At 55.1% G+C, this 25,616-nt stretch overlaps 1 protein-coding gene across 4 annotated transcripts in view; it reads left to right on the top strand.

Annotated features, from left to right (window-relative positions):
• LOC139256286 (dual specificity tyrosine-phosphorylation-regulated kinase 1A-like) overlaps positions 1-25,616 on the top strand; it is a 79,386-nt gene that overhangs the window by 31,298 nt on the left and 22,472 nt on the right. For all 4 annotated transcript variants that reach the window (XM_070874167.1, XM_070874169.1, XM_070874168.1 and 1 more), the window contains exons 4-8: positions 5,976-6,164; positions 7,688-7,835; positions 9,614-9,900; positions 16,772-16,918; positions 23,303-23,443. In XM_070874167.1, coding sequence (XP_070730268.1) covers positions 5,976-6,164; positions 7,688-7,835; positions 9,614-9,900; positions 16,772-16,918; positions 23,303-23,443 — 912 coding nt within the window. The remainder of the gene's footprint in view (positions 1-5,975; positions 6,165-7,687; positions 7,836-9,613; positions 9,901-16,771; positions 16,919-23,302; positions 23,444-25,616) is intronic.

Raw genomic sequence — 25,616 nt, 5'->3', positions numbered from 1 at the left:
TCTCTCTGTCCCCCTCTCTCTCTGTCCCCCTCTCTCTCTGTCCCCCTCTCTCTCTGTCCCTCTCTCTGTGTCTGTCTCTCTCTCTGTCCCCCTCTCTCTCTCTGTCCGTCCCGCTCTCTCTGTCCCCCTCTCTCTCTGTCCCCCTCTCTCTCTGTCCCCCTCTCTCTGTGTCCCCCTCTCTCTCTGTCCCCCTCTCTCTCTGTCCGTCCCGCTCTCTCTGTCCCCCTCTCTCTCTGTCCGTCCCGCTCTCTCTGTCCCCCTCTCTCTCTGTCCCCCTCTCTCTCTGTCCATCTCTGTCCCCCTCTCTCTCTGTCCCCCTCTCTCTCTGTCCACCTCTCTACTCTCTCTCTCTCTGTCTCCGTGAATTCCCCCAAACCCAACTGGCTGGGGTTTTATTGAGTCTTGTGAACATCACATGACTGGCTAAGCCACTCCCAACCTAACAGCTCTACAACTATTTTGTGGAAAAACATTTAAACAATTAAATCAAGTGCCCCCCCTTAAGGAACACTCCAAACACTTTCAAACAAGTGACCCCTTGTTTAAACGTGAGCATACTCACCGGTGCTCACATTACACACTTGAAGAGCCGTAACCTGCAGGGCTACGGACCAAGAGCTGGAAAGTGGGAATATTTGGGTAGCTGGACACAGACGCGATGGGCCGGATGGCCTGCTTTCGTTCCGAAACTTTCTCTGGGTGTGGGAGTAGGGGGGGGGTCGGGGTTTGAAACAGTTGCCTTCACGCATTTAGCTGAAACTTTGAATTGTGAAACCGAGTGAAGGGGCGAAAGTCAGAAACAGGGGGAGTGTGGGCGGGTCCGCGGGCAATGCCTGTTGGGTGGCGACAAATCTCCCGGTTGCAGGAGCAAGGAGAGGCTGAGGGGGCGGGGCGGGGGGTTGCTGGAGGGAGCTGCACAGTTTGAGGTGCTGGGAAAGAATGAGTTGGACAAGTTCAGAGCGTCATCAGCTGTATGGCGGAGCGAGAGGGGTGAAAGGGGAGAGGAAGAACCACTGATTGCCAGCCAATCCCAGGGACGGTTGACTTTGTACAAAGGGGATGGACTTGGGCTTTCTGGAGAGTTAAGTGGGTGCCTCGGAAGACAGGTTTGAGATTCAGCGATTGGGCGTTCCACCTCCGATAACTGGTGACTGCACCCAATACAGCTACAGCCAGCAAATAGGAAAGCAAATTGGCCTTTATTACAAGAGGATTTGAGTATATCATAGGCGGAGCCTCGAACGAGGATGACTTGCTTCCACGAGAGTTCACAGATGTTTCAGTGAAGGACCTGATGTTCCAGTCCTGAATTCACAGAAACATAGACATAGAAACATAGAAAATAGGTGCAGGAGCAGGCCATTCGGCCCTTCGAGCCTGCACCGCCATTCAATGAGTTCATGGCTGAACATGCAACTTCAGTACCCCCTTCCTGCTTTCTCGCCATACCCCTTGATCCCCCGAGTAGTAAGGACTTCATCTAACTCCTTTTTGAATATATTTAGTGAATTGGCCTCAACTACTTTCTGTGGTAGAGAATTCCAATGGAAGGGGGTGGAAGATGTCTGTGGGTGGATTGTTTTAACATGGGGGTGACCACCACACGGGGCTTGACAGAGCAAGGTCTTGGTCCAGGGGCAAGGGCTAACCAGGACGACTGGAGACCTGCTCTGCTGCACGGACCCAGTGCGCTCACATATCGCACAGTGTGGGCTGGGCCCGTGCTGCCCCTGGGGCCCTCGCCTCTCCTGGGCCCCGTGCCCTCATTTGCCACACCTCCGCCACGATGTCCTGGTGCTCCAGCTCTATTTATAGACCCGACCTGCGGTGATGTTCTCACACAGGTCGGGGCAGCCCACATTTGAGTATCTGTCTCACTGCAATTATACCGGGCCCTGGTGAGACCACACCTGGAGTATTGTGCACAGTGTCGGTCTCCTTACCCAAGGAAGGATATACTGGCCATAGAGGGAGTGCAGCAGAGGTTCACCAGACTGATTCCCGGGATGGGGAGATTTTCCTATGAGGAGAGATTGAGTAGACTGGGCCGATATTCTCCTGAGTTTAGAAGAATGAAAGGGGATATCATTGAAACACACAACATTCTCACAGGACTTGACAGGGTAGATGCAGGGAGGATGTTTCCCCCCCCGGGCTGGGGAGTCTGGAACCAGGGGTCACAGTCTTAGGATAACGGGTCGGCCATTGAGGACTGAGATGAGGAGAAATTTCTTCACTCAGAGGAAGGTGAACCTCGGGAATTCTCTGCCCCAGAGGGCTGTGGAGGCTCAGTATATTCAAGATGGAGATCAATAGATTTGTGGATATTAAGGGAATCGACGGATATGGAGACAGTGTGGGGACAGGGGAATCAAGGAATATGGAGACAGTGTGGGGACAAGGGAATCGAGGGATATGGAGACAGTGTGGGGACAGGGGAATCGAGGGATATGGAGACAGTGTGGGGACAGGGGAATCGAGGGATGTGGAGACAGTGTGGGGACAGGGGAATCGAGGGATGTGGAGACAGTGTGGGGACAGGGGAATCGAGGGATGTGGGGACAGGGGAATCGAGGGATATGGAGACAGTGTGGGGACAGGGGAATCGAGGGATATGGAGACGGTGTGGGGACAGGGGAATCGAGGGATGTGGAGACAGTGTGGGGACAGGGGAATCGAGGGATGTGGAGACAGTGTGGGGACAGGGGAATCGAGGGATGTGGAGACAGTGTGGGGACAGGGGAATCGAGGGATGTGGAGACAGTGTGGGGAATCGAGGGATGTGGAGACAGTGTGGGGACAGGGGAATCGAGGGATATGGAGACAGTGTGGGGACAGGGGAATCGAGGGATGTGGAGACAGTGTGGGGACAGGGGAATCGAGGGATGTGGAGACAGTGTGGGGACAGGGGAATCGAGGGATATGGAGACAGTGTGGGGACAGGGGAATCGAGGGATATGGAGACAGTGTGGAGACAGGGGAATCGAGGGATGTGGAGACGGTGTGGGGACAGGGGAATCGAGGGATGTGGAGACAGGGGAATCGAGGGATGTGGAGACAGGGGAATCGAGGGATGTGGAGACAGTGTGGGGACAGGGGAATCGAGGGATGTGGGGACAGGGGAATCGAGGGATGTGGGGACAGGGGAATCGAGGGATGTGGGGACAGGGGAATCGAGGGATGTGGAGACGGTGTGGGGACAGGGGAATCGAGGGATGTGGGGACAGGGGAATCGAGGGATGTGGGGACAGGGGAATCGAGGGATGTGGGGACAGGGGAATCGAGGGATGTGGGGACAGGGGAATCGAGGGATATGGAGACGGTGTGGGGACAGGGGAATCGAGGGATATGGAGACAGTGTGGGGACAGGGGAATCGAGGGATGTGGGGACAGGGGAATCGAGGGATGTGGAGACAGGGGAATCGAGGGATGTGGAGACAGGGGAATCGAGGGATGTGGAGACAGGGGAATCGAGGGATGTGGAGACAGGGGAATCGAGGGATGTGGAGACAGTGTGGGGACAGGGGAATCGAGGGATGTGGAGACAGTGTGGGGACAGGGGAATCGAGGGATGTGGAGACAGGGGAATCGAGGGATGTGGAGACAGGGGAATCGAGGGATGTGGGGACAGGGGAATCGAGGGATGTGGAGACAGGGGAATCGAGGGATGTGGAGACAGGGGAATCGAGGGATATGGAGACAGGGGAATCGAGGGATGTGGAGACAGGGGAATCGAGGGATGTGGGGACAGGGGAATCGAGGGATGTGGAGACAGGGGAATCGAGGGATGTGGAGACAGGGGAATCGAGGGATGTGGAGACAGGGGAATCGAGGGATATGGAGACGGTGTGGGGACAGGGGAATCGAGGGATATGGAGACAGTGTGGGGACAGGGGAATCGAGGGATGTGGGGACAGGGGAATCGAGGGATGTGGAGACAGGGGAATCGAGGGATGTGGGGACAGGGGAATCGAGGGATGTGGAGACAGGGGAATCGAGGGATGTGGAGACAGGGGAATCGAGGGATGTGGAGACAGGGGAATCGAGGGATGTGGAGACAGGGGAATCGAGGGATATGGAGACGGTGTGGGGACAGGGGAATCGAGGGATATGGAGACAGTGTGGGGACAGGGGAATCGAGGGATATGGAGACAGGGGAATCGAGGGATGTGGAGACAGTGTGGGGACAGGGGAATCGAGGGATAGGGAGACAGTGTGGGGACAGGGGAATCGAGGGATATGGAGACAGTGTGGGGACAGGGGAATCGAGGGATATGGAGACAGGGGAATCGAGGGATGTGGAGACAGTGTGGGGACAGGGGAATCGAGGGATAGGGAGACGGTGTGGGGACAGGGGAATCGAGGGATATGGAGACAGTGTGGGGACAGGGGAATCGAGGGATATGGAGACAGGGGAATCGAGGGATGTGGAGACAGTGTGGGGACAGGGGAATCGAGGGATAGGGAGACAGTGTGGGGACAGGGGAATCGAGGGATGTGGAGACAGTGTGGGGACAGGGGAATCGAGGGATGTGGAGACAGTGTGGGGAATCGAGGGATGTGGAGACAGTGTGGGGACAGGGGAATCGAGGGATGTGGAGACAGTGTGGGGACAGGGGAATCGAGGGATGTGGAGACGGTGTGGGGACAGGGGAATCGAGGGATGTGGAGACGGTGTGGGGACAGGGGAATCGAGGGATGTGGAGACAGTGTGGGGACAGGGGAATCGAGGGATATGGAGACGGTGTGGGGACAGGGGAATCGAGGGATATGGAGACAGTGTGGGGACAGGGGAATCGAGGGATATGGAGACGGTGTGGGGAATCGAGGGATGTGGAGACGGTGTGGGGACAGGGGAATCGAGGGATGTGGAGACAGTGTGGGGAATCGAGGGATGTGGAGACAGTGTGGGGACAGGGGAATCGAGGGATATGGAGACAGTGTGGGGAATCGAGGGATGTGGAGACAGTGTGGGGAAGGGGAATCGAGGGATGTGGAGACAGTGTGGGGACAGGGGAATCGAGGGATGTGGAGACAGTGTGGGGACAGGGGAATCGAGGGATGTGGAGACAGTGTGGGGAATCGAGGGATGTGGAGACAGTGTGGGGAATCGAGGGATGTGGAGACAGTGTGGGGACAGGGGAATCGAGGGATATGGAGACGGTGTGGGGAATCGAGGGATGTGGAGACGGTGTGGGGAATCGAGGGATAGGGAGACAGTGTGGGGACAGGGGAATCGAGGGATGTGGAGACAGTGTGGGGACAGGGGAATCGAGGGATGTGGAGACAGTGTGGGGACAGGGGAATCGAGGGATATGGAGACAGTGTGGGGACAGGGGAATCGAGGGATATGGAGACAGTGTGGGGACAGGGGAATCGAGGGATGTGGAGACAGTGTGGGGACAGGGGAATCGAGGGATATGGAGACAGGGGAATCGAGGGATGTGGAGACAGTGTGGGGACAGGGGAATCGAGGGATGTGGAGACGGTGTGGGGACAGGGGAATCGAGGGATATGGAGACAGGGGAATCGAGGGATGTGGAGACAGTGTGGGGACAGGGGAATCGAGGGATGTGGAGACGGTGTGGGGACAGGGGAATCGAGGGATGTGGAGACAGTGTGGGGACAGGGGAATCGAGGGATATGGAGACAGTGTGGGGACAGGGGAATCGAGGGATATGGAGACAGGGGAATCGAGGGATATGGAGACGGTGTGGGGAAGGGGAGTTGAGGTGGATGATCAGCCGTGATCTCATTGAATGGCGGAGCAGGCTCGAGGGGCCGAATGGCCGACTCCTGCTATTTCTCATGTTCGATCACTGTTGGTAGTTGATTAAAGGACCAGTTGTGGACCATTGAACGAAGGTGGTGGCAGCTGTTGGTTGTGGATGTTGTTCCGAACGTTGCAGCCACTGCCCTTTTCCCCCCCCCCACCTCCCTGCTCTGACTGGCGTCCCCGTTCTCTAACGCTCCAGGTGTACTACGCCAAGAAGAAGCGGCGGGCCCAGCACGTGCCTCCCGACGACTCGAGCACCAAAAAGGAGCGAAAGATCTACAACGAAGGCTACGACGACGAACACTACGACTACATCGTGAAGAACGGGGAGAAGTGGATGGACCGATACGAGATCGATTCGCTCATCGGGAAGGGCTCATTTGGACAGGTAGGGCACGGCGGGGCTAGCGAGCGCTGCTGGGGACGGCACGGAGCCCCAGAGCCAGCCGGCAGCCCCCCGGTCCATCCCTGGTCCCTCCCCCGAGTTAGGCGGGCGGTAGGCAGGGCACCACAGTCAGCCTCTGGATGAGCGACGGGGGAATAGTGGCCAAGGCTCCTGCTCCCGATCACTATCCAGTGACTGGAAGGCGCAGATAGGAGCTGCCCATCCTCACTCGTGAAGTGGCTGGTCCTACAGAGGGTTCTCACCCCCTCCCTCCCTCCCTCCCTCCATCCCTCCCTCCCTCCCTCGGGCTCATGAACCACGGCCTTGCTGCTTTCCCACACAAAGTCATCATCATCAGAGGCAGTCCCTCGCAATCGAGGGAGACTTGCCTCCACTCTTAACACGAGTCCTGAGGTGGCTGAACAGCCCAATACGGGAACCACAGTCCCTGTCACAGGTGGGACAGACAGACGTTGAGGGAAGGGGAGGGTGGGACAGATAGACGTTGAGGGAAGGGGAGGGTGGGACAGACAGACATTGAGGGAAGGGGAGGGTGGGACAGACAGACATTGAGGGAAGGGGAGGGTGGGACAGATAGACGTTGAGGGAAGGGAAGGGTGGGACAGATAGACGTTGAGGGAAGGGAAGGGTGGGACAGATAGACGTTGAGGGAAGGGGAGGGTGGGACTGGTTTGCCGCACGCTCCTTCCGCTGCCTGCGCTTGGTTTCTGCACGCTCTCGGCGACGAGACTCGAGGTGCTCAGCGACCTCCCGGATGCACTTCCTCCACTTAGGGCGGACTGGTCTTTGGGCCAGGGACTCCCAGGTGTCGGTGGGCTTGTAGTGATACCCGCCCTCCTGTATGGCTCAGAGACATGGACCTTGTACAGTAGACACCTCAAGTCGCTGGAGAAATACCACCAACGGTGTCTCCGCGAGATCCTGCAAATCCCCCGGGAGGACAGACGCACCAACGTTAGCGTCCTCGACCAGGCCCAACATCCCCAGCATCGAAGCACTGACCACACTCGACCAGCTCCGCGGGGCAGGGCCACATTGTCCGCATGTCCCCCAGACACGAGACTCCCCAAAACAAGCGCTCTACTCGGAACTCCTTCACGGGCAAACGGGCCAAAGGTGGGCAGAGGAAACGTTACAAGGGACCACCCTCAAAGGCTCCCTGACAACGTGAAACCTCTCTAACAGTTCTCTTTGAACCTGAGCTGAGCTCCAGTCGTGTCCGTTCCGTCACAAAGACCCAGGCACAAACGAATTAGGAGCAGGGGTCATCCATTCGGCCCCTCGAGCCTGCTCCACCAATCATCCACCTCAACATCAGCTTCCTGCACTGTCCCCGTATTCCTTGGTTCCCTCAATTTCTCCCCCGCCAATTACTTCACCCGTGTCCGTGTCTTCGCCACCCCCCAACTCACCGTCTCCAGGCTGCTGCTGGACTTTGCTCTCTGTGCCCCCCCCCCCCTCCTGTAGCTCACTGAGTCACTACTTCCCTCTGGTCCGTTCCCCAGGTGGTTAAAGCCTACGACCATCACGAGCAGGAGTGGGTGGCCGTCAAGATCATCAAGAACAAGAAGGCCTTCCTGAACCAGGCCCAGATCGAGCTTCGCCTCCTGGAGCTCATGAACAAACACGACACCGAGATGAAGTACTACATCGGTAAGGACAACCGGCGGCAGAGACTGCGGGAGCGGGGCAGGTGGGGGGGGGTGGTGGTTATTGAGCATCGTGCGACAAGCTTGCCGTGCGTTCTGGCCCAGGAGACGGGCGGCGAAGGGCCCACTCTCTCTGACCGGGATCGGGGTCAGACACTAACCCTTCGCCTCTGGAGCGTGTCGGATTCCCGAGCATCGAGGGACAGTAAGCTGTGAGGGGGACACACGGAGCCTGCAGAGGGACAGTGACAGGTTAAGTACTTGGCCAATAAAGTGGCAGATGGAGTATAATGTTGGGAAATGTGAGGTTATTCACTTTGGTAGGAACAATAGGAAAACAATATTTTCTAAATGTTGAGAAACTATTACATAGAAACATAGACAATAGGTGCAGGAGTAGGCCATTCGGCCCTTCGAGCCTGCACCACCATTCAATGAGTTCATTGCTGATCATTCCCTCAGTACCCCTTTCCTGCTTTCTCTCCATAACCCTTGATCCCTTTGGCCGTAAGGGCCACATCTAACTCCCTTTTGAATATATTTAGTGAACTGGCCCCAACAACTCTCTATGGTAGAGAATTCCACAGGTTCACCACTCTCTGAGTGAAGAAGTTTCTCCTCATCTCGGTCCTAAATGACTTACCCCTTATCCTTAGACTGTGACCCCTGGTTCTGGACTTCCCCAACATCGGGAACATTCTTCCTGCATCTAACCTTTCCAGTCCCGTCAGAATTTTATATGTTTCTATGGGATCCCCTCTCATTCTTCTAAACTCCAGTGAATACAGGCCCAGTCGATCCAGTCTTTCTTCATATGTCAGTCCTGCCATCCCGGGAATCAGTCTGGTGAACCTTCGCTGCACTCCCTCAATAGCAAGAACGTCCTTCCTCAGATTAGGAGACCAAAACTGAACACAATATTCCAGGTGTGGCCTCACCAAGGCCCTGTACAACTGCAGTAAGACCTCCCTGCTCCTATACGCAAAACCTCTCCTCTCAGTAACATTGGGTATCCTCGTACAGGAAGCATGAGTGTTAGCATGCAGGTATAGCAAGCAATAAGGAAGGCAAATGACACGTTGGCCTTTATTGCTGGGGGTTGGAGTACAAGAGTGAGGAAGTCTTGTTACAATTATACAGGGCCCTGGTGAGACCACACCTGGAGTACTGCGCACAGTTCTGGTCTCCTTATCTGAGGAAGGATATACTTGCCTTGGAGGCGGTACAGCGGAGGTTCACCAGACTGATCCCTGGGACGAGAGGGCTGTCTTATGAGGAGAGATTGAGTACATTGGGCCGATACTCTCTGGAGTTTAGAAGAATGAGAGGTGATCCCATTGAAACACCAGATTGTGAGGGGGCTTGACAGGGTAGATACAGGGAGGGTGTTTCCCCCCGGGGCTGGGGAGTCTAGAACCAGGGGTCACACAGTCTCAGGATAAGGGGTCGGCCATTGAGGACTGAGATGAGGAGGAATTTCTTCACTCAGAGGGTGGTGAATCTTTGAAATTCTCTGCCCCAGAGGCTCAGTCTCTGAATATATTCAAGGCAGAGGGCGATAGATTTTTGGAGTCTGGGGGAATCGAGGGATCGGGCGGGAAAGTGGAGTTGAGGTGGAAGATCAGCCGCGATCTCATTGAATGGAGGAGCAGGCTCGAGGGGCCGAATGGCCGACTCCTGCTTCTAATTCTTGTGTTGACAGTCATGTAGCACAGGTCCCAGAGCTCAGTTTAATGCAAACACTTTCTCTCTGTTTTGCCTTTAATTCCCTCCCCCATGCAGTTCACTTAAAGCGCCATTTCATGTTCCGCAACCACCTCTGCCTGGTCTTCGAGCTGCTCTCCTACAACCTGTACGACCTGCTTCGCAACACCAACTTCCGCGGTGTCTCCCTCAACCTGACCCGCAAGTTTGCCCAGCAGATGTGCACGGCCCTGCTGTTCCTGGCCACCCCCGAGCTCAGCATCATCCACTGCGACCTCAAGCCCGAGAACATCCTGCTGTGCAACCCCAAGCGCAGCGCCATCAAGATCGTCGATTTCGGCAGCTCGTGTCAGCTAGGGCAGCGGGTGAGATCGGGCGCCTGCACCCCTTCGGGGGGGGGGGGGGAGTGGTGTGTGTGTGTGTGTGTGTCAGAGTGAGCGCGTGTGTGTGTCAGTGTGAGCGCGTGTGTGTGTCAGTGTGAGCGCGTGTGTGTGTGTCAGAGTGAGCGTGAGCGCGTGTGTGTGTCAGAGTGAGCGTGAGCGCGTGTGTCTGTCAGAGTGAGCGCGTGTGTGTGTTAGAGTGAGCGCGTGTGTGTGTCAGAGTGAACGCGTGTGTGTGTCAGAGTGAGCGCGTGTGTGTTTCAGAGTGAGCGCGTGTGTGTGTCAAAGTGAGCGTGTGTGTGTGTCAGAGTGAGCGCGTGTGTGTGTCAGAGTGAGCGTGAGCGCGTGTGTCTGTCAGAGTGAGCGCGTGTGTGTTTCAGAGTGAGCGCGTGTGTGTGTCAAAGTAAGCGTGTGTGTGTCAAAGTAAGCGTGTGTGTGTGTCAGAGTGAGCGTGAGCGCGTGTGTGTGTCAGAGTGAGCGTGTGTGTGTGTCAGAGTGAGCGTGAGCGCGTGTGTGTGTCAGAGTGAGCAGATGTGTGTGTCAGAGTGAGCACGTGTGTGAGTCAGAGTGAGCACGTGTGTGAGTCAGAGTGAGCACGTGTGTGTGTCAGAGTGAGCGCGTGTGTCAGAGTGAGCACGTGTGTGTGTCAGAGTGAGCGTGTGTGTGTGTGTGTCAGAGTGAGCGCGTGTGTGTGTGTCAGAGTGAGCGCGTGTGTGTGTGTCAGAGTGAGTGTGTGTGTGTGTGTGTCAGAGTGAGCGTGTGTGTGTGTGTCAGAGTGAGCGCGTGTGTGTGTGTCAGAGTGAGCGCGTGTGTGTGTCAGAGTGAGCGCGTGTGTGTGTGTCAGAGTGAGCGTGTGTGTGTGTGTGTCAGAGTGAGCGCGTGTGTGTGTGTCAGAGTGAGCGCATGTGTGTGTGTCAGAGTGAGCGCGTATGTGTGTGTCAGAGTGAGCGTGAGCGCGTGTGTGTCAGAGTGAGCGCGTGTGTGTGTCATAGTGAGCGCGGGCGTGTGTGGCAGAGTGAGCGCGTGTGTGTGTCAGAGTGAGCGCGTGTGTGTCAGTGTGAGCGCGTGTGTGTGTCAGAGTGAGCGCGTGTGTGTGTCAGAGTGAGCACATGTGTGTGTCAGAGTGAACGCGTGTGTGTGTCAGAGTGAGCGTGGTGTCAGAGTGAGCGCGTGTGTGTGTCAGAGTGAACGCGTGTGTGTGTCAGTGTGAGCGCGTGTGTGTGTCAGTGTGAGCGCGTGTGTGTGTCAGAGTGAGCGCGTGTGTGTGTCAGAGTGAGCGCGTGTGTGTCAGTGTGAACGCGTGTGTGTCAGTGAGCGTGAGCGCGTGTGTGTGTCAGAGTGAGCACATGTCTGTGTCAGAGTGAACGCGTATGTGTGTCAGAGTGAGCGTGGTGTCAGAGTGAGCGCGTGTGTCTGTCAGAGTGAGCGCGCGTGTGTCAGTGTGAGCGCGTGTGTGTGTGTCAGTGTGAGCGCGTGTGTGTGTGTCAGAGTGAGCGCGTGTGTGTGTCAGTGAGCGCGTGTGTGTGTCAGAGTGAGCGCGTGTGTGTCAGAGTGAGCGCGTGTCAGAGTGAGCGTGAGCGCGTGTGTGTGTCAGAGTGAGCAGATGTGTGTGTCAGAGTGAGCACGTGTGTGAGTCAGAGTGAGCGTGTGTGTGTGTGTGTGTCAGAGTGAGCGCGTGTGTGTGTGTCAGAGTGAGCGCGTGTGTGTGTGTCAGAGTGAGCGTGTGTGTGTGTGTGTCAGAGTGAGCGTGTGTGTGTGTGTCAGAGTGAGCGCGTGTGTGTGTGGCAGAGTGAGCGCGTGTGTGTGTCAGAGTGAGCGCGTGTGTGTGTCAGTGTGAGCGCGTATGTGTCAGAGTGAGCGCGTGTGTGTGTCAGAGTGAGCGCGTGTGTGTGTCAGAGTGAGCGCGTGTGTGTGTCAGAGTGAATGCGTGTGTGTGTCAGTGAGCGCGTGTGTGTGTGTCAGTGAGCGTGAGCGCGTGTGTGTGTCAGTGAGCGCGCGTGTGTGTCAGAGTGAGCGCGCGTGTGTGTCAGAGTGAGCGCGTGTGTGTGTCAGTGAGCGCGTGTGTGTGTCAGAGTGAGCGCGTGTGTGTCAGAGTGAGCGCGTGTCAGAGTGAGCGTGAGCGCGTGTGTGTGTCAGAGTGAGCAGATGTGTGTGTCAGAGTGAGCACGTGTGTGTGTCAGAGTGAGCGCGTGTGTCAGAGTGAGCATGTGTGTGTGTCAGAGTGAGCGTGTGTGTGTGTGTGTCAGAGTGAGCGCGTGTGTGTGTCAGAGTGAGCGCGCGTGTGTGTCAGAGTGAGCGCGCGTGTGTGTCAGAGTGAGCGCGCGTGTGTGTCAGAGTGAGCGCGCGTGTGTGTCAGAATGAGCGCGTGTGTGTCAGAGTGAGCGCGCGTGTGTGTCAGAGTGAGCGCGCGTGTGTGTCAGAGTGAGCGCGTGTGTGTGTCAGAGTGAGCGCGTGTGTGTGTCAGTGAGCGCGTGTGTGTGTCAGTGAGCGCGTGTGTGTCAGAGTGAGCGCGTGTCAGAGTGAGCGTGAGCGCGTGTGTGTGTCAGAGTGAGCAGATGTGTGTGTCAGAGTGAGCACGTGTGTGTGTCAGAGTGAGCGCGTGTGTCAGAGTGAGCACGTGTGTGTGTCAGAGTGAGCGTGTGTGTGTGTGTCAGAGTGAGCGCGTGTGTGTGTCAGAGTGAGCGCGTGTGTGTGTCAGAGTGAGCGCGTGTGTGTGTCAGAGTGAGCGCGTGTGTGAGCCAGAGTGAGCACGTGTGTGTGTCAGAGTGAGCACGTGTGTCAGAGTGAGCACGTGTGTGTGTCAGAGTGAGCACGTGTGTCAGAGTGAGCACGTGTGTGTGTCAGAGTGAGCGTGTGTGTGTGTGTGTCAGAGTGAGCGCGTGTGTGTCAGAGTGAGCACGTGTGTGTGTCAGAGTGAGCGTGTGTGTGTGTGTCAGAGTGAGCGTGTGTGTGTGTGTCAGAGTGAGCGCGTGTGTGTGTGTCAGAGTGAGCGTGAGCGCGTGTGTGTGTCAGAGTGAGCGCGCGTGTGTGTCAGAGTGAGCGCGTGTGTGTGTGTCAGAGTGAGCGTGAGCGCGTGTGTGTGTCAGAGTGAGCGAGTGTGTGTGTCAGAGTGAGCGCGTCTGTGTGTCAGAGTGAGCGCGTGTGTGTGTCAGAGTGAGCGCGTGTGTGTGTGTCAGAGTGAGCGTGAGCGCGTGTGTGTGTCGGAGTGAGCGCGTGTGTGTGTCAGAGTGAGCGCGTCTGTGTGTGTCAGAGTTAGCGCGTGTGTGTGTCAGAGTGAGCGCGTGTGTGTGTCAGTGAGCGTGTGTGTGTCAGAGTGAGCGTGAGCGCGTGTGTGTGTCAGTGTGTGTGTCAGAGTGAGCGCGCGTGTGTATCAGAGTGAGCGTGAGCGCGTGTGTGTGTCAGAGTGAGCGCGTGTGTGTGTCAGAGTGAGCGCGTGTGTGTGTCAGAGTGAGCGTGAGCGCGCGTGTGTCAGTGAGCGCGTGTGTGTGTCAGAGTGAGCGCGTGTGTGTGTCAGAGTGAATGTGTGTGTCAGAGTGAGTGTGTGTGTGTGTCAGAGTGAGTGTGTGTGTGTGTCAGAGTGAGTGTGTGTGTGTGTCAGAGTGTGTGTGTGTGTGTGTCAGAGTGTGTGTGTGTCAGAGTGAGCGCGTGTGTGTGTCTATGTGTCTCAGAGTGAGCGCGCGTGTGTGTGTGTCAGAGTGAAAGCGAGTGTGTGTGTGTCTGTGTGTGTCAGAGTGAGCGCGCGTGTGTGTGTGTCAGAGTGAGAGCGCGTGTGTGTCAGAGTGAATGTGTGTGTCAGAGTGAGTGTGTGTGTGTGTCAGAGTGAGTGTGTGTGTGTGTCAGAGTGAGTGTGTGTGTGTGTCAGAGTGAGTATGTGTGTGTCAGTGAGCGTGTGTGTGTGTGTGTGTGTGTGTCAGAGTGTGTGTGTGTGTCAGAGTGAGCGCGTGTGTGTGTCAGAGTGAGTGTGTGTGTGTGTCAGAGTGTGTGTGTGTCAGAGTGTGTGTGTCAGAGTGAGCGCGTGTGTGTGTCAGAGTGAGCGCGTGTGTGTGTCAGAGTGAGCGCGTGTGTGTGTCAGAGTGAGCGCGTGTGTGTGTCAGAGTGAGCACGTGTGTGTCAGAGTGAGCGTGAGCGCGTGTGTGTGTCAGAGTGAGCGCGTGTGTGTCAGAGTGAGTGTGTGTGTCAGAGTGAACGCGTGTGTGTGTCAGAGTGAGCGTGAGCGCATGTGTGTGTCAGAGTGAGCGCGTGTGTGTGTTAGAGTGAGCGCGTGTGTGTGTTAGAGTGAGCGCGTGTGTGTGTCAGAGTGAGCGCGTGTGTGTGTCAGAGTGAGCGCGTGTGTGTGTCAGAGTGAGCGCGTGTGTGTGTGTCAGAGTGAGCGCGTGTGTGTGTCAGAGTGAGCGCGTGTGTGTGTCAGAGTGAGCGCGTGTGTGTGTCAGAGTGAGCGCGTGTGTGTGTCAGAGTGAGCGCGTGTGTGTGTCAAAGTGAGCGTGTGTGTGTGTCAGAGTGAGCGCGTGTGTGTGTGTCAGAGTGAGCGTGAGCGCGTGTGTGTGTCAGAGTGAGCGTGAGCGCGTGTGTCTGTCAGAGTGAGCGCGTGTGTGTTTCAGAGTGAGCGCGTGTGTGTGTCAAAGTAAGCGTGTGTGTGTGTGTGTGTGTGTCAAAGTAAGCGTGTGTGTGTGTCAGAGTGAGCGCGTGTGTGTGTGTCAGAGTGAGCGTGAGCGCGTGTGTGTGTCAGAGTGAGCGTGAGCGCGTGTGTCTGTCAGAGTGAGCGCGTGTGTGTTTCAGAGTGAGCGCGTGTGTGTGTCAAAGTAAGCGCGTGTGTGTGTCAGAGTGAGCGTGAGCGCGTGTGTGTGTCAGAGTGAGCGTGTGTGTGTGTCAGAGTGAGCGTGTGTGTGTGTCAGAGTGAGCGTGAGCGCGTGTGTGTGTCAGAGTGAGCGCGTGTGTGTCAGAGTGAGCGCGTGTGTGTTTCAGAGTGAGCGCGTGTGTGTGTCAAAGTAAGCGTGTGTGTGTCAGAGTGAGCGCGTGTGTGTGTGTCAGAGTGAGCGTGAGCGCGTGTGTGTGTCAGAGTGAGCGCGTGTGTGTGTCAGAGTGAGCGCGTGTGTGTCAGAGTGAGCGCGTGTGTGTGTCAGTGAGCGCGTGTGTGAGTCAGAGTGAACGCGTGTGTGTGTCAGAGTGAGCGCGTGTGTGAGTCAGAGTGAGCACGTGTGTGTGTCAGAGTGAGCGCGTGTGTCAGACTGAGCACGTGTGTGTGTCAGTGAGCGTGTGTGTATGTGTCAGAGTGAGCGCGTGTGTGTCAGAGTGAGCACGTGTGTGTGTCAGAGTGAGCGTGTGTGTGTGTGTCAGAGTGAGCACGTGTGTGTGTCAGAGTGAGCGCGTGTGTGTGTCAGAGTGAGCGTGTGTATGTGTGTCAGAGTGAGCGCATGTGTGTGTGTCAGAGTGAGCGTGGGCGCGTGTGTGTGTGTCAGAGTGAGCGCGTGTGTGTGTCAGAGTGAGCGCGCGTGTGTGTCAGTGAGCGCGTGTGTGTGTCAGAGTGAGCGCGTGTGTGTGTCAGAGAGCGCGCGTGTGTCAGAGTGAGCGCGTGTGTGTGTCAGAGTGAGCGCGTGTGTGTCAGAGTGAGCGCGTGTGTGTGTCAGTGAGCGCGTGTGTGTGTCAGAGTGAGCGTGAGCGCGTGTGTGTGTCAGAGTGAGTGAGTGTGTGTGTGTGTGTGTGTGTGTCAGAGTGTGTGTGTGTGTGTGTGTCAGAGTGTGTTTGTGTGTCAGAGTGAGTGTGTGTGTGTGTCAGTGAGCGTGTGTGTGTGTGTGTCAGAGTGTGTGTGTGTGTGTGTCAGAGTGAGCGTGTGTGTGTCAGTGAGCGAGTGTGTGTGTGTGTGTCAGTGAGCGTGTGTGTGTGTGTGTGTCAGTGAGTGTGTGTGTGTCAGTGAGCATGTGTGTGTGTGTGTCAGAGTGAGCGTGTGAGTGTGTCAGTGAGTGTGTGTGTGTGTCAGAGTGAGTGTGTGTGTGTGTCAGTGAGTGTGTGTGTGTGTGTGTTTGTCAGTGTGTGTGTGTGTGTGTTTGTCAGTGAGTGTGTGTCAGAGTGAGTGTGTGTGTGTCAGAGTGAGCGTGTGTGTGTGTCAGTGAGTGTGTGTGTGTCAGTGTGTGTGTGTCAGTGAGTATGTGTGTGTGTGTCAGAGTGAGTGTGTGTATGTGTCAGTGAGTGTGTGTGTCAGTGAGTGTGTGTGTGTATTTGTCAGTGAGTGAGTGTGTGTGTGTGTCAGTGAGTGTGTGTGTGTGTCAGTGTGTGTGTGTCAGTGAGTGTGTGTGTGTGTCAGTGAGTGTGTGTGTGTGTGTGTGTGTGTGTCAGTGTGTGTGTGTGTGTGTGTGTCAGTGAGTGTGTGTGTGAGTGTGTGTGTGTGTCAGTGAGTGTGTGTGTGTGTGTCAGTGAGTGTGTGTGTGTGTGTCAGTGAGTGTGTGTTTGTGTGTGTGTGTGTCAGTGAGTGTGTGTGTGTGTGTCAGTGTGTGTGTGTGTGTGTGTGTCAGTGTGTGTGTGTGTCAGTGAGTGTGTGTGTGTGTGTCAATGAGTGTGTGTGTGTGTGTCAGTGTGTGTGTGTGTCAGTGTGTGTGTGTGTCAGTGAGTGTGTGTGTGTGTGTCAGTGAGTGTGAGTGAGTGTGTGTGTGTCAGTGAGTGTGTGTGTGAGTGTGTGTGTGTCAGTGAGTGAGTGAGTGTGTGTGTCAGTGAGTGTGTGTGTCAGAGAGTGGATGTATAAGTAATGTCCAAGTTGCTGATAGCCCGTGTTGTACGGCTGATGTGACACAGCTCCGTCCCGTGCGATGCGAGTGTGATTGTATAAAGCTGCAGAGTGCTGAGCAATCGTTCCCTGTGCCCACAGATCTATCAGTACATCCAGAGCCGCTTCTATCGCTCGCCCGAGGTGTTGCTTGGCATGCCCTACGACCTGGCCATTGACATGTGGTCACTCGGCTGTATCCTGGTGGAGATGCACACTGGCGAGCCTCTCTTCAGTGGGTCCAACGAGGTGAGATCACGGCCCATCCATCTTCCTTACTGAGCAATACTGGCACTACCAGCCTTTCCCTCCACACTGTCCCATCAAACACTCCCAGGGCAGGTACAGGGGGTTAGATACAGAGTAAAGCTCCCTCTGCACTGTCCCATCAAACACTCCCAGGGCAGGTACAGCACGGGGTTAGATACAGAGTAAAGCTCCCTCTACACTGTCCCATCAAACACTCCTCGGGCAGGTATAAGATGGGTTAAATGTAGAGTTAAGCTTATAAAGTGACAGACCTGTACCCACCAGTACTGTATCCCAGTGTTATACAGTGACAGACCTGTACCCACCAGTACTGTACCCCAGTGTTATACAGTGACAGACCTGTACCCACCAGTACTGTACTCCAGTGTTATACAGTGACAGACCTGTACCCACCAGTACTGTACCCCAGTGTTATACAATGACAGACCTGTACCCACCAGTACTGTACCCCAGTGTTATACAATGACAGACCTGTACCCACCAGTACTGTACCCCAGTGTTATACAGTGACAGACCTGTACCCACCAGTACTGTACCCCAGTGTTATACAGTGACAGACCTGTACCCACCAGTACTGTACCCCAGTGTTATACAATGACAGACCTGTACCCACCAGTACTGTACCCCAGTGTTATACAGTGACAGACCTGTACCCACCAGTACTGTACCCCAGTGTTATACAATGACAGACCTGTACCCACCAGTACTGTACCCCAGTGTTATACAATGACAGACCTGTACCCACCAGTACTGTACCCCAGTGTTATATACAATGACAGACCTGTACCCACCAGTACCGTACCCCAGTGTTATACAATGACAGACCTGTACCCACCAGTACTGTACCCCAGTGTTATACAATGACAGACCTGTACCCACCAGTACTATACCCCAGTGTTATACAATGACAGACCTGTACCCACCAGTACTGTACCCCAGTGTTATACAGTGACAGACCTGTACCCACCAGTATTGTACCCCAGTGTTATACAGTGACAGACCTGTACCCACCAGTACTGTACCCCAGTGTTATACAGTGACAGACCTGTACCCACCAGTACTGTACCCCAGTGTTATACAGTGACAGACCTGTACCCACCAGTACTGTACCCCAGTGTTACACAGTGACAGACCTGTACCCACCAGTACTGTACCCCAGTGTTATACAGTGACAGACCTGTACCCACCAGTACTGTACCCCAGTGTTATACAGTGACAGACCTGTACCCACCAGTACTTACCCCAGTGTTATACAGTGACAGACCTGTACCCACCAGTACTGTACCCCAGTGTTATACAGTGACAGACCTGTACCCACCAGTACTGTACCCCAGTGTTATACAGTGACAGACCTGTACCCACCAGTACTGTACCCCAGTGTTATACAGTGACAGACCTGTACCCACCAGTACTGTACCCCAGTGTTATACAGTGACAGACCTGTACCCACCAGTACTGTACCCCAGTGTTATACAGTGACAGACCTGTACCCACCATACTGTACCCCAGTGTTATACAGTGACAGACCTGTACACCAGTGTGTTACAGTGACAGACCTGTACCCACTAGTACTGTACCCCAGTGTTATACAGTGACAGACCTGTACCCACCAGTACTGTACCCCAGCGTTATACAGTGACAGACCTGTACCCACCAGTACTTACCCCAGTGTTATACACTGACAGACCTGTACCCACCAGTACTGTACCCTAGTGTTATAGAAACATAGAAAATAGGTGCAGGAGTAGGTCATTCGGCCCTTCGAGCCTGCACCGCCATTCAATGAGTTCATGGCTGAACATGCAACTTCAGTACCCCATTCCTGCTTTCTCACCATACCCCTTGATCCCCCTAGTAGTAAGGACTACATCTAACTCCTTTTTGAATATATTTAGTGAATTGGCCTCAACAACTTTCTGTGGTAGAGAATTCCACAGGTTCACCACTCTCTGGGTGAAGAAGTTTCTCCTCATCTCGGTCCTAAATGGCTTACCCCTTATCCTTAGACTGTGACCCCTGGTTCTGGACTTCCCCAACATCGGGAACATTCTTCCTGCATCTAACCTGTCCAGTCCCGTCAGAATTTTAAACGTTTCTGTGAGATCCCCTCTCATTCTTCTGAACTCCAGTGAATACAAGCCCAGTTGATCCAGTCTTTCTTGATAGGTCAGTCCCGCCATCCCGGGAATCAGTCTGGTGAACCTTCGCTGCACTCCCTCAATAGCAAGAATGTCCTTCCTCAGGTTAGGAGATCAAAACTGTACACAATACTCCAGGTGTGGCCTCACCAAGGCCCTGTACAACTGTAGCAACACCTCCCTGCCCCTGTACTCAAATCCCCTCGCTATGAAGGCCAACATGCCATTTGCTTTCTTCACCGCCTGCTGTACCTGCATGCCAACTATCAATGACTGATGTACCATGACACCCAGGTCTCTTTGCACCTCCCCTTTTCCTAATCTGTCACCATTCAGATAATAGTCTGTCTCTCTGTTTTTACCACCAAAGTGGATAACCTCACATTTATCCACATTATACTTCATCTGCCACGCATTTGCCCACTCACCTAACCTATCCAAGTCACTCTGCAGCCTCATAGCATCCTCCTCGCAGCTCACACTGCCACCCAACTTAGTGTCATCCGCAAATTTGGAGATATTACATTTAATCCCCTCGTCTAAATCATTAATGTACAGTGTAAACAGCTGGGGCCCCAGCACAGAACCTTGCGGTACCCCATTGTCACTGCCTGCCATTCTGAAAAGTACCCATTTACTCCAACTCTTTGCTTCCTGTCTGACAACCAGTTCTCAATCCACGTCAGCACACTACCCCCAATCCCATGTGCTTTAACTTTGCACATTAATCTCTTGTGTGGGACCTTGTCGAAAGCCCTCTGAAAGTCCAAATATACCACATCAACTGGTTCTCCCTTGTCCACTCTACTGGAAACATCCTCAAAAAATTCCAGAAGATTTGTCAGCATGATTTCCCTTTCACAAATCCATGCTGACTTGGACCTATCATGTCACCTCTTTCCAAATGCGCTGCTATAACATCCTTAATAATTGATTCCATCATTTTACCCACTACTGAGGTCAGGCTGACAGGTCTATAATTCCCTGTTTTCTCTCTCACACCTTTTTTTAAAAATGGGGTTACATTGGCTACCCTCCACTCCATAGGAACTGATCCAGAGTCTATGGAATGTTGGAATGTTATACAGTGACAGACCTGTACCCACCAGTACTGTACCCCAGTGTTATACAGTGACAGACCTGTACCCACCAGTACTGTACCCCAGTTTAAACAGTGACAGACCTGTACCCACCAGTACTGTACCCCAGTGTTATACAGTGACAGACCTGTACCCACCAGTACTGTACCCCAGTTTAAACAGTGACAGACCTGTACCCACCAGTACTGTACCCCAGTTTAAACAGTGACAGACCTGTACCCACCAGTACTGTACCCCAGTTTAAACAGTGACAGACCTGTACCCATCAGTACTGTACCCCAGTGTTATACAGTGACAGACCTGTACCCACCAGTACTGTACCCCCGTGTTATACAGTGACAGACCTGTACCCACCAGTACTGTACCCCAGTGTTATACAGTGACAGACCTGTACCCACCAGTACTGTACCCCAGTGTTATACAGTGACAGACCTGTACCCACCAGTACTGTACCCCAGTGTTATACAGTGACAGACCTGTACCCACCAGTACTGTACCCCAGTGTTATACAGTGACAGACCTGTACCCACCAGTACTGTACCCCAGTGTTATACAGTGACAGACCTGTACCCACCAGTACTGTACCCCAGTGTTATACAGTGACAGACCTGTACCCACCAGTACTGTACCCCAGTGTTATACATTGACAGACCTGTACCCACCAGTACTGTACCCCAGTGTTATACAGTGACAGACCTGTACCCACCAGTACTGTACCCCAGTGTTATACAGTGACAGACCTGTACCCACCAGTACTGTACCCCAGTGTTATACAGTGACAGACCTGTACCCACCAGTACTGTACCCCAGTGTTATACAGTGACAGACCTGTACCCACCAGTACTGTACCCCAGTGTTATACAGTGACAGACCTGTACCCACCAGTACTGTACCCCAGTGTTATACAGTGACAGACCTGTACACACCAGTACTGTACCCCAGTGTTATACATTGACAGACCTGTACACACCGGTACTGTGCCCCAGTGTTATACAGTGACAGACCTGTACCCACCAGTACTGTACCCCAGTGTTATACAGTGACAGACCTGTACCCACCAGTACTGTACCCCTGTGTTATACAGTGACAGACCTGTACCCACCAGTACTGTACCCCAGTGTTATACATTGACAGACCTGTACCCACCAGTACTGTACCCCAGTGTTATACACTGACAGACCTGTACCCACCAGTACTGTACCCCAGTGTTATACACTGACAGACCTGTACCCACCAGTACTGTACCCCAGTGTTATACACTGACAGAGACCTGTACCCACCAGTACTGTACCCCAGTGTTATACACTGACAGACCTGTACCCACCAGTACTGTACCCCAGTGTTATACAGTGACAGACCTGTACCCACCAGTACTGTACCCCAGTGTTATACAGTGACAGACCTGTACCCACCAGTACTGTACCCCAGTGTTATACAGTGATAGACCTGTACCCACCAGTACTGTACCCGTGTTATACAGTGACAGACCTGTACCCACCAGTATTGTACCCCAGTGTTATACAGTGACAGACCTGTACCCACCAGTACTGTACCCCAGTGTTATACAGTGACAGACCTGTACCCACCAGTACTGTACCCCAGTGTTATACAGTGACAGACCTGTACCCCAGTACTGTACCCCAGTGTTATACAGTGACAGACCTGTACCCACCAGTACTGTACCCCAGTGTTATACATTGACAGACCTGTACCCCAGTACTGTACCCCAGTGTTATACAGTGACAGACCTGTACCCACCAGTACTGTACCCCAGTGTTATACAGTGACAGACCTGTACCCACCAGTACTGTACCCCAGTGTTATACATTGACAGACCTGTACCCCAGTACTGTACCCCAGTGTTATACAGTGACAGACCTGTACCCACCAGTACTGTACCCCAGTGTTATACATTGACAGACCTGTACCCACCAGTACTGTACCCCAGTGTTATACAGTGACAGACCTGTACCCACCAGTACTGTACCCCAGTGTTATACATTGACAGACCTGTACCCACCAGTACTGTACCCCAGTGTTATACAGTGACAGACCTGTACCCACCAGTACTGTACCCCAGTGTTATACAGTGACAGACCTGTACCCACCAGTACTGTACCCCAGTGTTATACAGTGACAGATCTGTACCCACCAGTACTGTACCCCAGTGTTATACAGTGACAGACCTGTACCCACCAGTACTGTACCCCAGTGTTATACAGTGACAGACCTGTACCCACCAGTACTGTACCCCAGTGTTATACAGTGACAGACCTGTACCCACCAGTACTGTACCCCAGTGTTATACAGTGACAGACCTGTACCCACCAGTACTGTACCCCAGTGTTATACAGTGACAGACCTGTACCCACCAGTACTGTACCCCAGTGTTATACATTGACAGACCTGTACCCACCAGTACTGTACCCCAGTGTTATACAGTGACAGACCTGTACCCACCAGTACTGTACCCCAGTGTTATACAGTGACAGACCTGTACCCACCAGTACTGTACCCCAGTGTTATACAGTGACAGACCTGTACCCACCAGTACTGTACCCCAGTGTTATACAGTGACAGACCTGTACCCACCAGTACTGTACCCCAATGTTATACAGTGACAGACCTGTACCCACCAGTACTGTACCCCAGTGTTATACAGTGACAGACCTGTACCCACCAGTACTGTACCCCAGTGTTATACAGTGACAGACCTGTACCCACCAGTACTGTACCCCAGTGTTATACAGTGACAGACCTTTACCCACCAGTACTGTACCCCAGTGTTATACAGTGACAGACCTGTACCCACCAGTACTGTACCCCAGTGTTATACAGTGACAGACCGGTACCCACCAGTACTGTACCCCAATGTTATACAGTGACAGACCTGTACCCACCAGTACTGTACCCCAGTGTTATACAGTGACAGACCTGTACCCACCAGTACTGTACCCCAGTGTTATACAGTGACAGACCGGTACCCACCAGTACTGTACCCCAATGTTATACAGTGACAGACCTGTACCCACCAGTACTGTACCCCAGTGTTATACAGTGACTGACCTGTACCCACCAGTACTGTACCCAGTGCGATTGTGACTGTCGCCTGTGGCTTTTTTCAGGTGGATCAGATGAACAAGATCGTGGAGGTTGTGGGGATCCCCCCCAGTCACATGCTGGAGCAGGCACCCAAATCCCGCAAGTACTTCGATAAACTCTCGGATGGACTGTGGACCGTCAAGAAAGTCAAGGACTCCAAGAAGGTATGTTTTCCTGCTCCAGCATGAGACCCGCTGTGGGTGGGCTATCTCTCCACTCGCAGTTATTGCCACACTGCTCCCTGCTTGCTGTCTCAATGGGTTGCTCACTGGCATTGGTGGCTCACTGGTGGGCGAGAGGGTGGGGGCGAGGGGGCGAGAGGGTGGGCGCGACCGGGTGGGGGCGAGCGGGTGGGCGCGAGGGGTCGAGAGGGTGGGCGCGACCGGGTGGGGGCGAGCGGGTGAGGGGTCGAGGGTGCGGAGAAACAGACGGTGGGAGAGGAAGAGGAAGAGACGGACAGAGGGAGAGGGAGAGACGGACGGAGTGTGAGGGAGAGACGGACGGACGGAGGGAGAGACGGAGGGAGAGGGAGAGACGGACGGAGGAAGAGGGAGAGACGGACGGAGGGAGAGGGAGAGACGGACGGAGGGAGAGGGAGAGACGGACGGAGGGAGAGACGGACGGAGGGAGTGAGAGGGAGAGACGGACGGAGGGAGAGGGAGAGACGGACGGAGGGAGTGAGAGGGAGAGACGGACGGACGGAGGGAGAGGGAGAGACGGACGGACGGAGGGAGGGAGAGGGAGAGACGGACGGAGGGAGAGGGAGAGACGGACGGAGGGAGTGAGAGGGAGAGACGGACGGACGGTGGGAGAGGGAGAGACGGACGGACGGACGGAGGGAGGGAGAGGGAGAGACGGACGGAGGGAGAGGGAGAGACGGACGGAGGGAGTGAGAGGGAGAGACGGACGGATGGAGGGAGAGACGGACGGACGGAGGGAGAGGGAGAGACGGAGGGAGTGAGAGGGAGAGACGGACGGAGGGAGAGGGAGCGACGGAGGGAGTGAGAGGGAGAGACGGACGGAGGGAGTGAGAGGGAGAGACGGACGGACGGAGGGAGAGGGAGAGACGGAGGGAGGGAGAGACGGATGGAGTGAGAGGGAGAGACGGACGGAGGGAGGGAGAGACGGATCGAGGGAGTGAGAGGGAGAGACAGAGGGAGTGAGAGGGAGAGACGGACGGAGGGAGGGAGAGATGGACGGAGGGAGTGAGAGGGAGAGACAGACAGAGGGAGAGGGAGAGACGGAGGGAGTGAGAGGGAGAGACGGACGGAGGGAGTGAGAGGGAGAGACAGACAGAGGGAGAGGGAGAGACGGAGGGAGTGAGAGGGAGAGACGGACGGAGGGAGTGAGAGGGAGAGACGGACGGAGGGAGTGAGAGGGAGAGACGGATGGAGGGAGAGGGAGAGACGGATGGAGGGAGAGGGAGAGACGGACGGAGGGAGGGAGAGACGGACGGACGGAGGGAGAGGGAGAGACGGATGGAGGGAGAGGGAGAGACGGACGGAGGGAGTGAGAGGGAGAGACGGATGGAGGGAGAGGGAGAGACGGACGGAGGGAGGGAGAGACGGACGGACGGAGGGAGAGGGAGAGACGGATGGAGGGAGAGGGAGAGACGGACGGAGGGAGTGAGAGGGAGAGACAGACAGAGGGAGAGGGAGAGACGGACGGAGGGAGAGGGAGAGACGGAGGGAGGGAGAGGGAGAGACGCAGGGAGTGAGAGGGAGAGACGGACAGAGGGAGAGACGGACGGACGGAGGGAGAGGGAGAGACGGATGGAGGGAGAGGGAGAGACGGACGGAGGGAGAGGGAGAGACGGAGGGAGTGAGAGGGAGAGACGGACGGAGGGAGAGACGGACGGAGGGAGTGAGAGGGAGAGACGGACGGACGGAGGGAGAGGGAGAGACGGACGGAGGGAGTGAGAGGGAGAGACGGACGGAGGGAGAGGGAGAGACGGAGGGAGTGAGAGGGAGAGACGGACGGAGGGAGTGAGAGGGAGAGACGGACGGACGGAATGAGAGGGAGAGACGGATGGAGGGAGAGGGAGAGACGGACGGACGGAGGGAGAGGGAGAGACGGATGGAGGGAGAGGGAGAGACAGACGGACGGACGGAGGGAGAGGGAGAGACGGACGGAGGGAGTGAGAGGGAGAGATGGACGGAGGGAGTGAGAGGGAGAGACGGACGGAGGGAGTGAGAGGGAGAGACGGACGGACGGAGGGAGAGGGAGAGACGGATGGAGGGAGAGGGAGAGACGGACGGAGGGAGTGAGAGGGAGAGACGGACGGACGGACGGAGGGAGCGGGAGAGACGGACGGAGGGAGAGACGGACGGACGGAGG

This window comes from Pristiophorus japonicus, unplaced genomic scaffold, assembly GCF_044704955.1.
Source record: "Pristiophorus japonicus isolate sPriJap1 unplaced genomic scaffold, sPriJap1.hap1 HAP1_SCAFFOLD_701, whole genome shotgun sequence".
Taxonomy (NCBI): Eukaryota; Metazoa; Chordata; class Chondrichthyes; family Pristiophoridae; genus Pristiophorus; species Pristiophorus japonicus.
The sequence above is the reverse complement of the archived record's forward strand: the minus strand, read 5'-3'. Positions and strand labels throughout refer to the sequence as shown.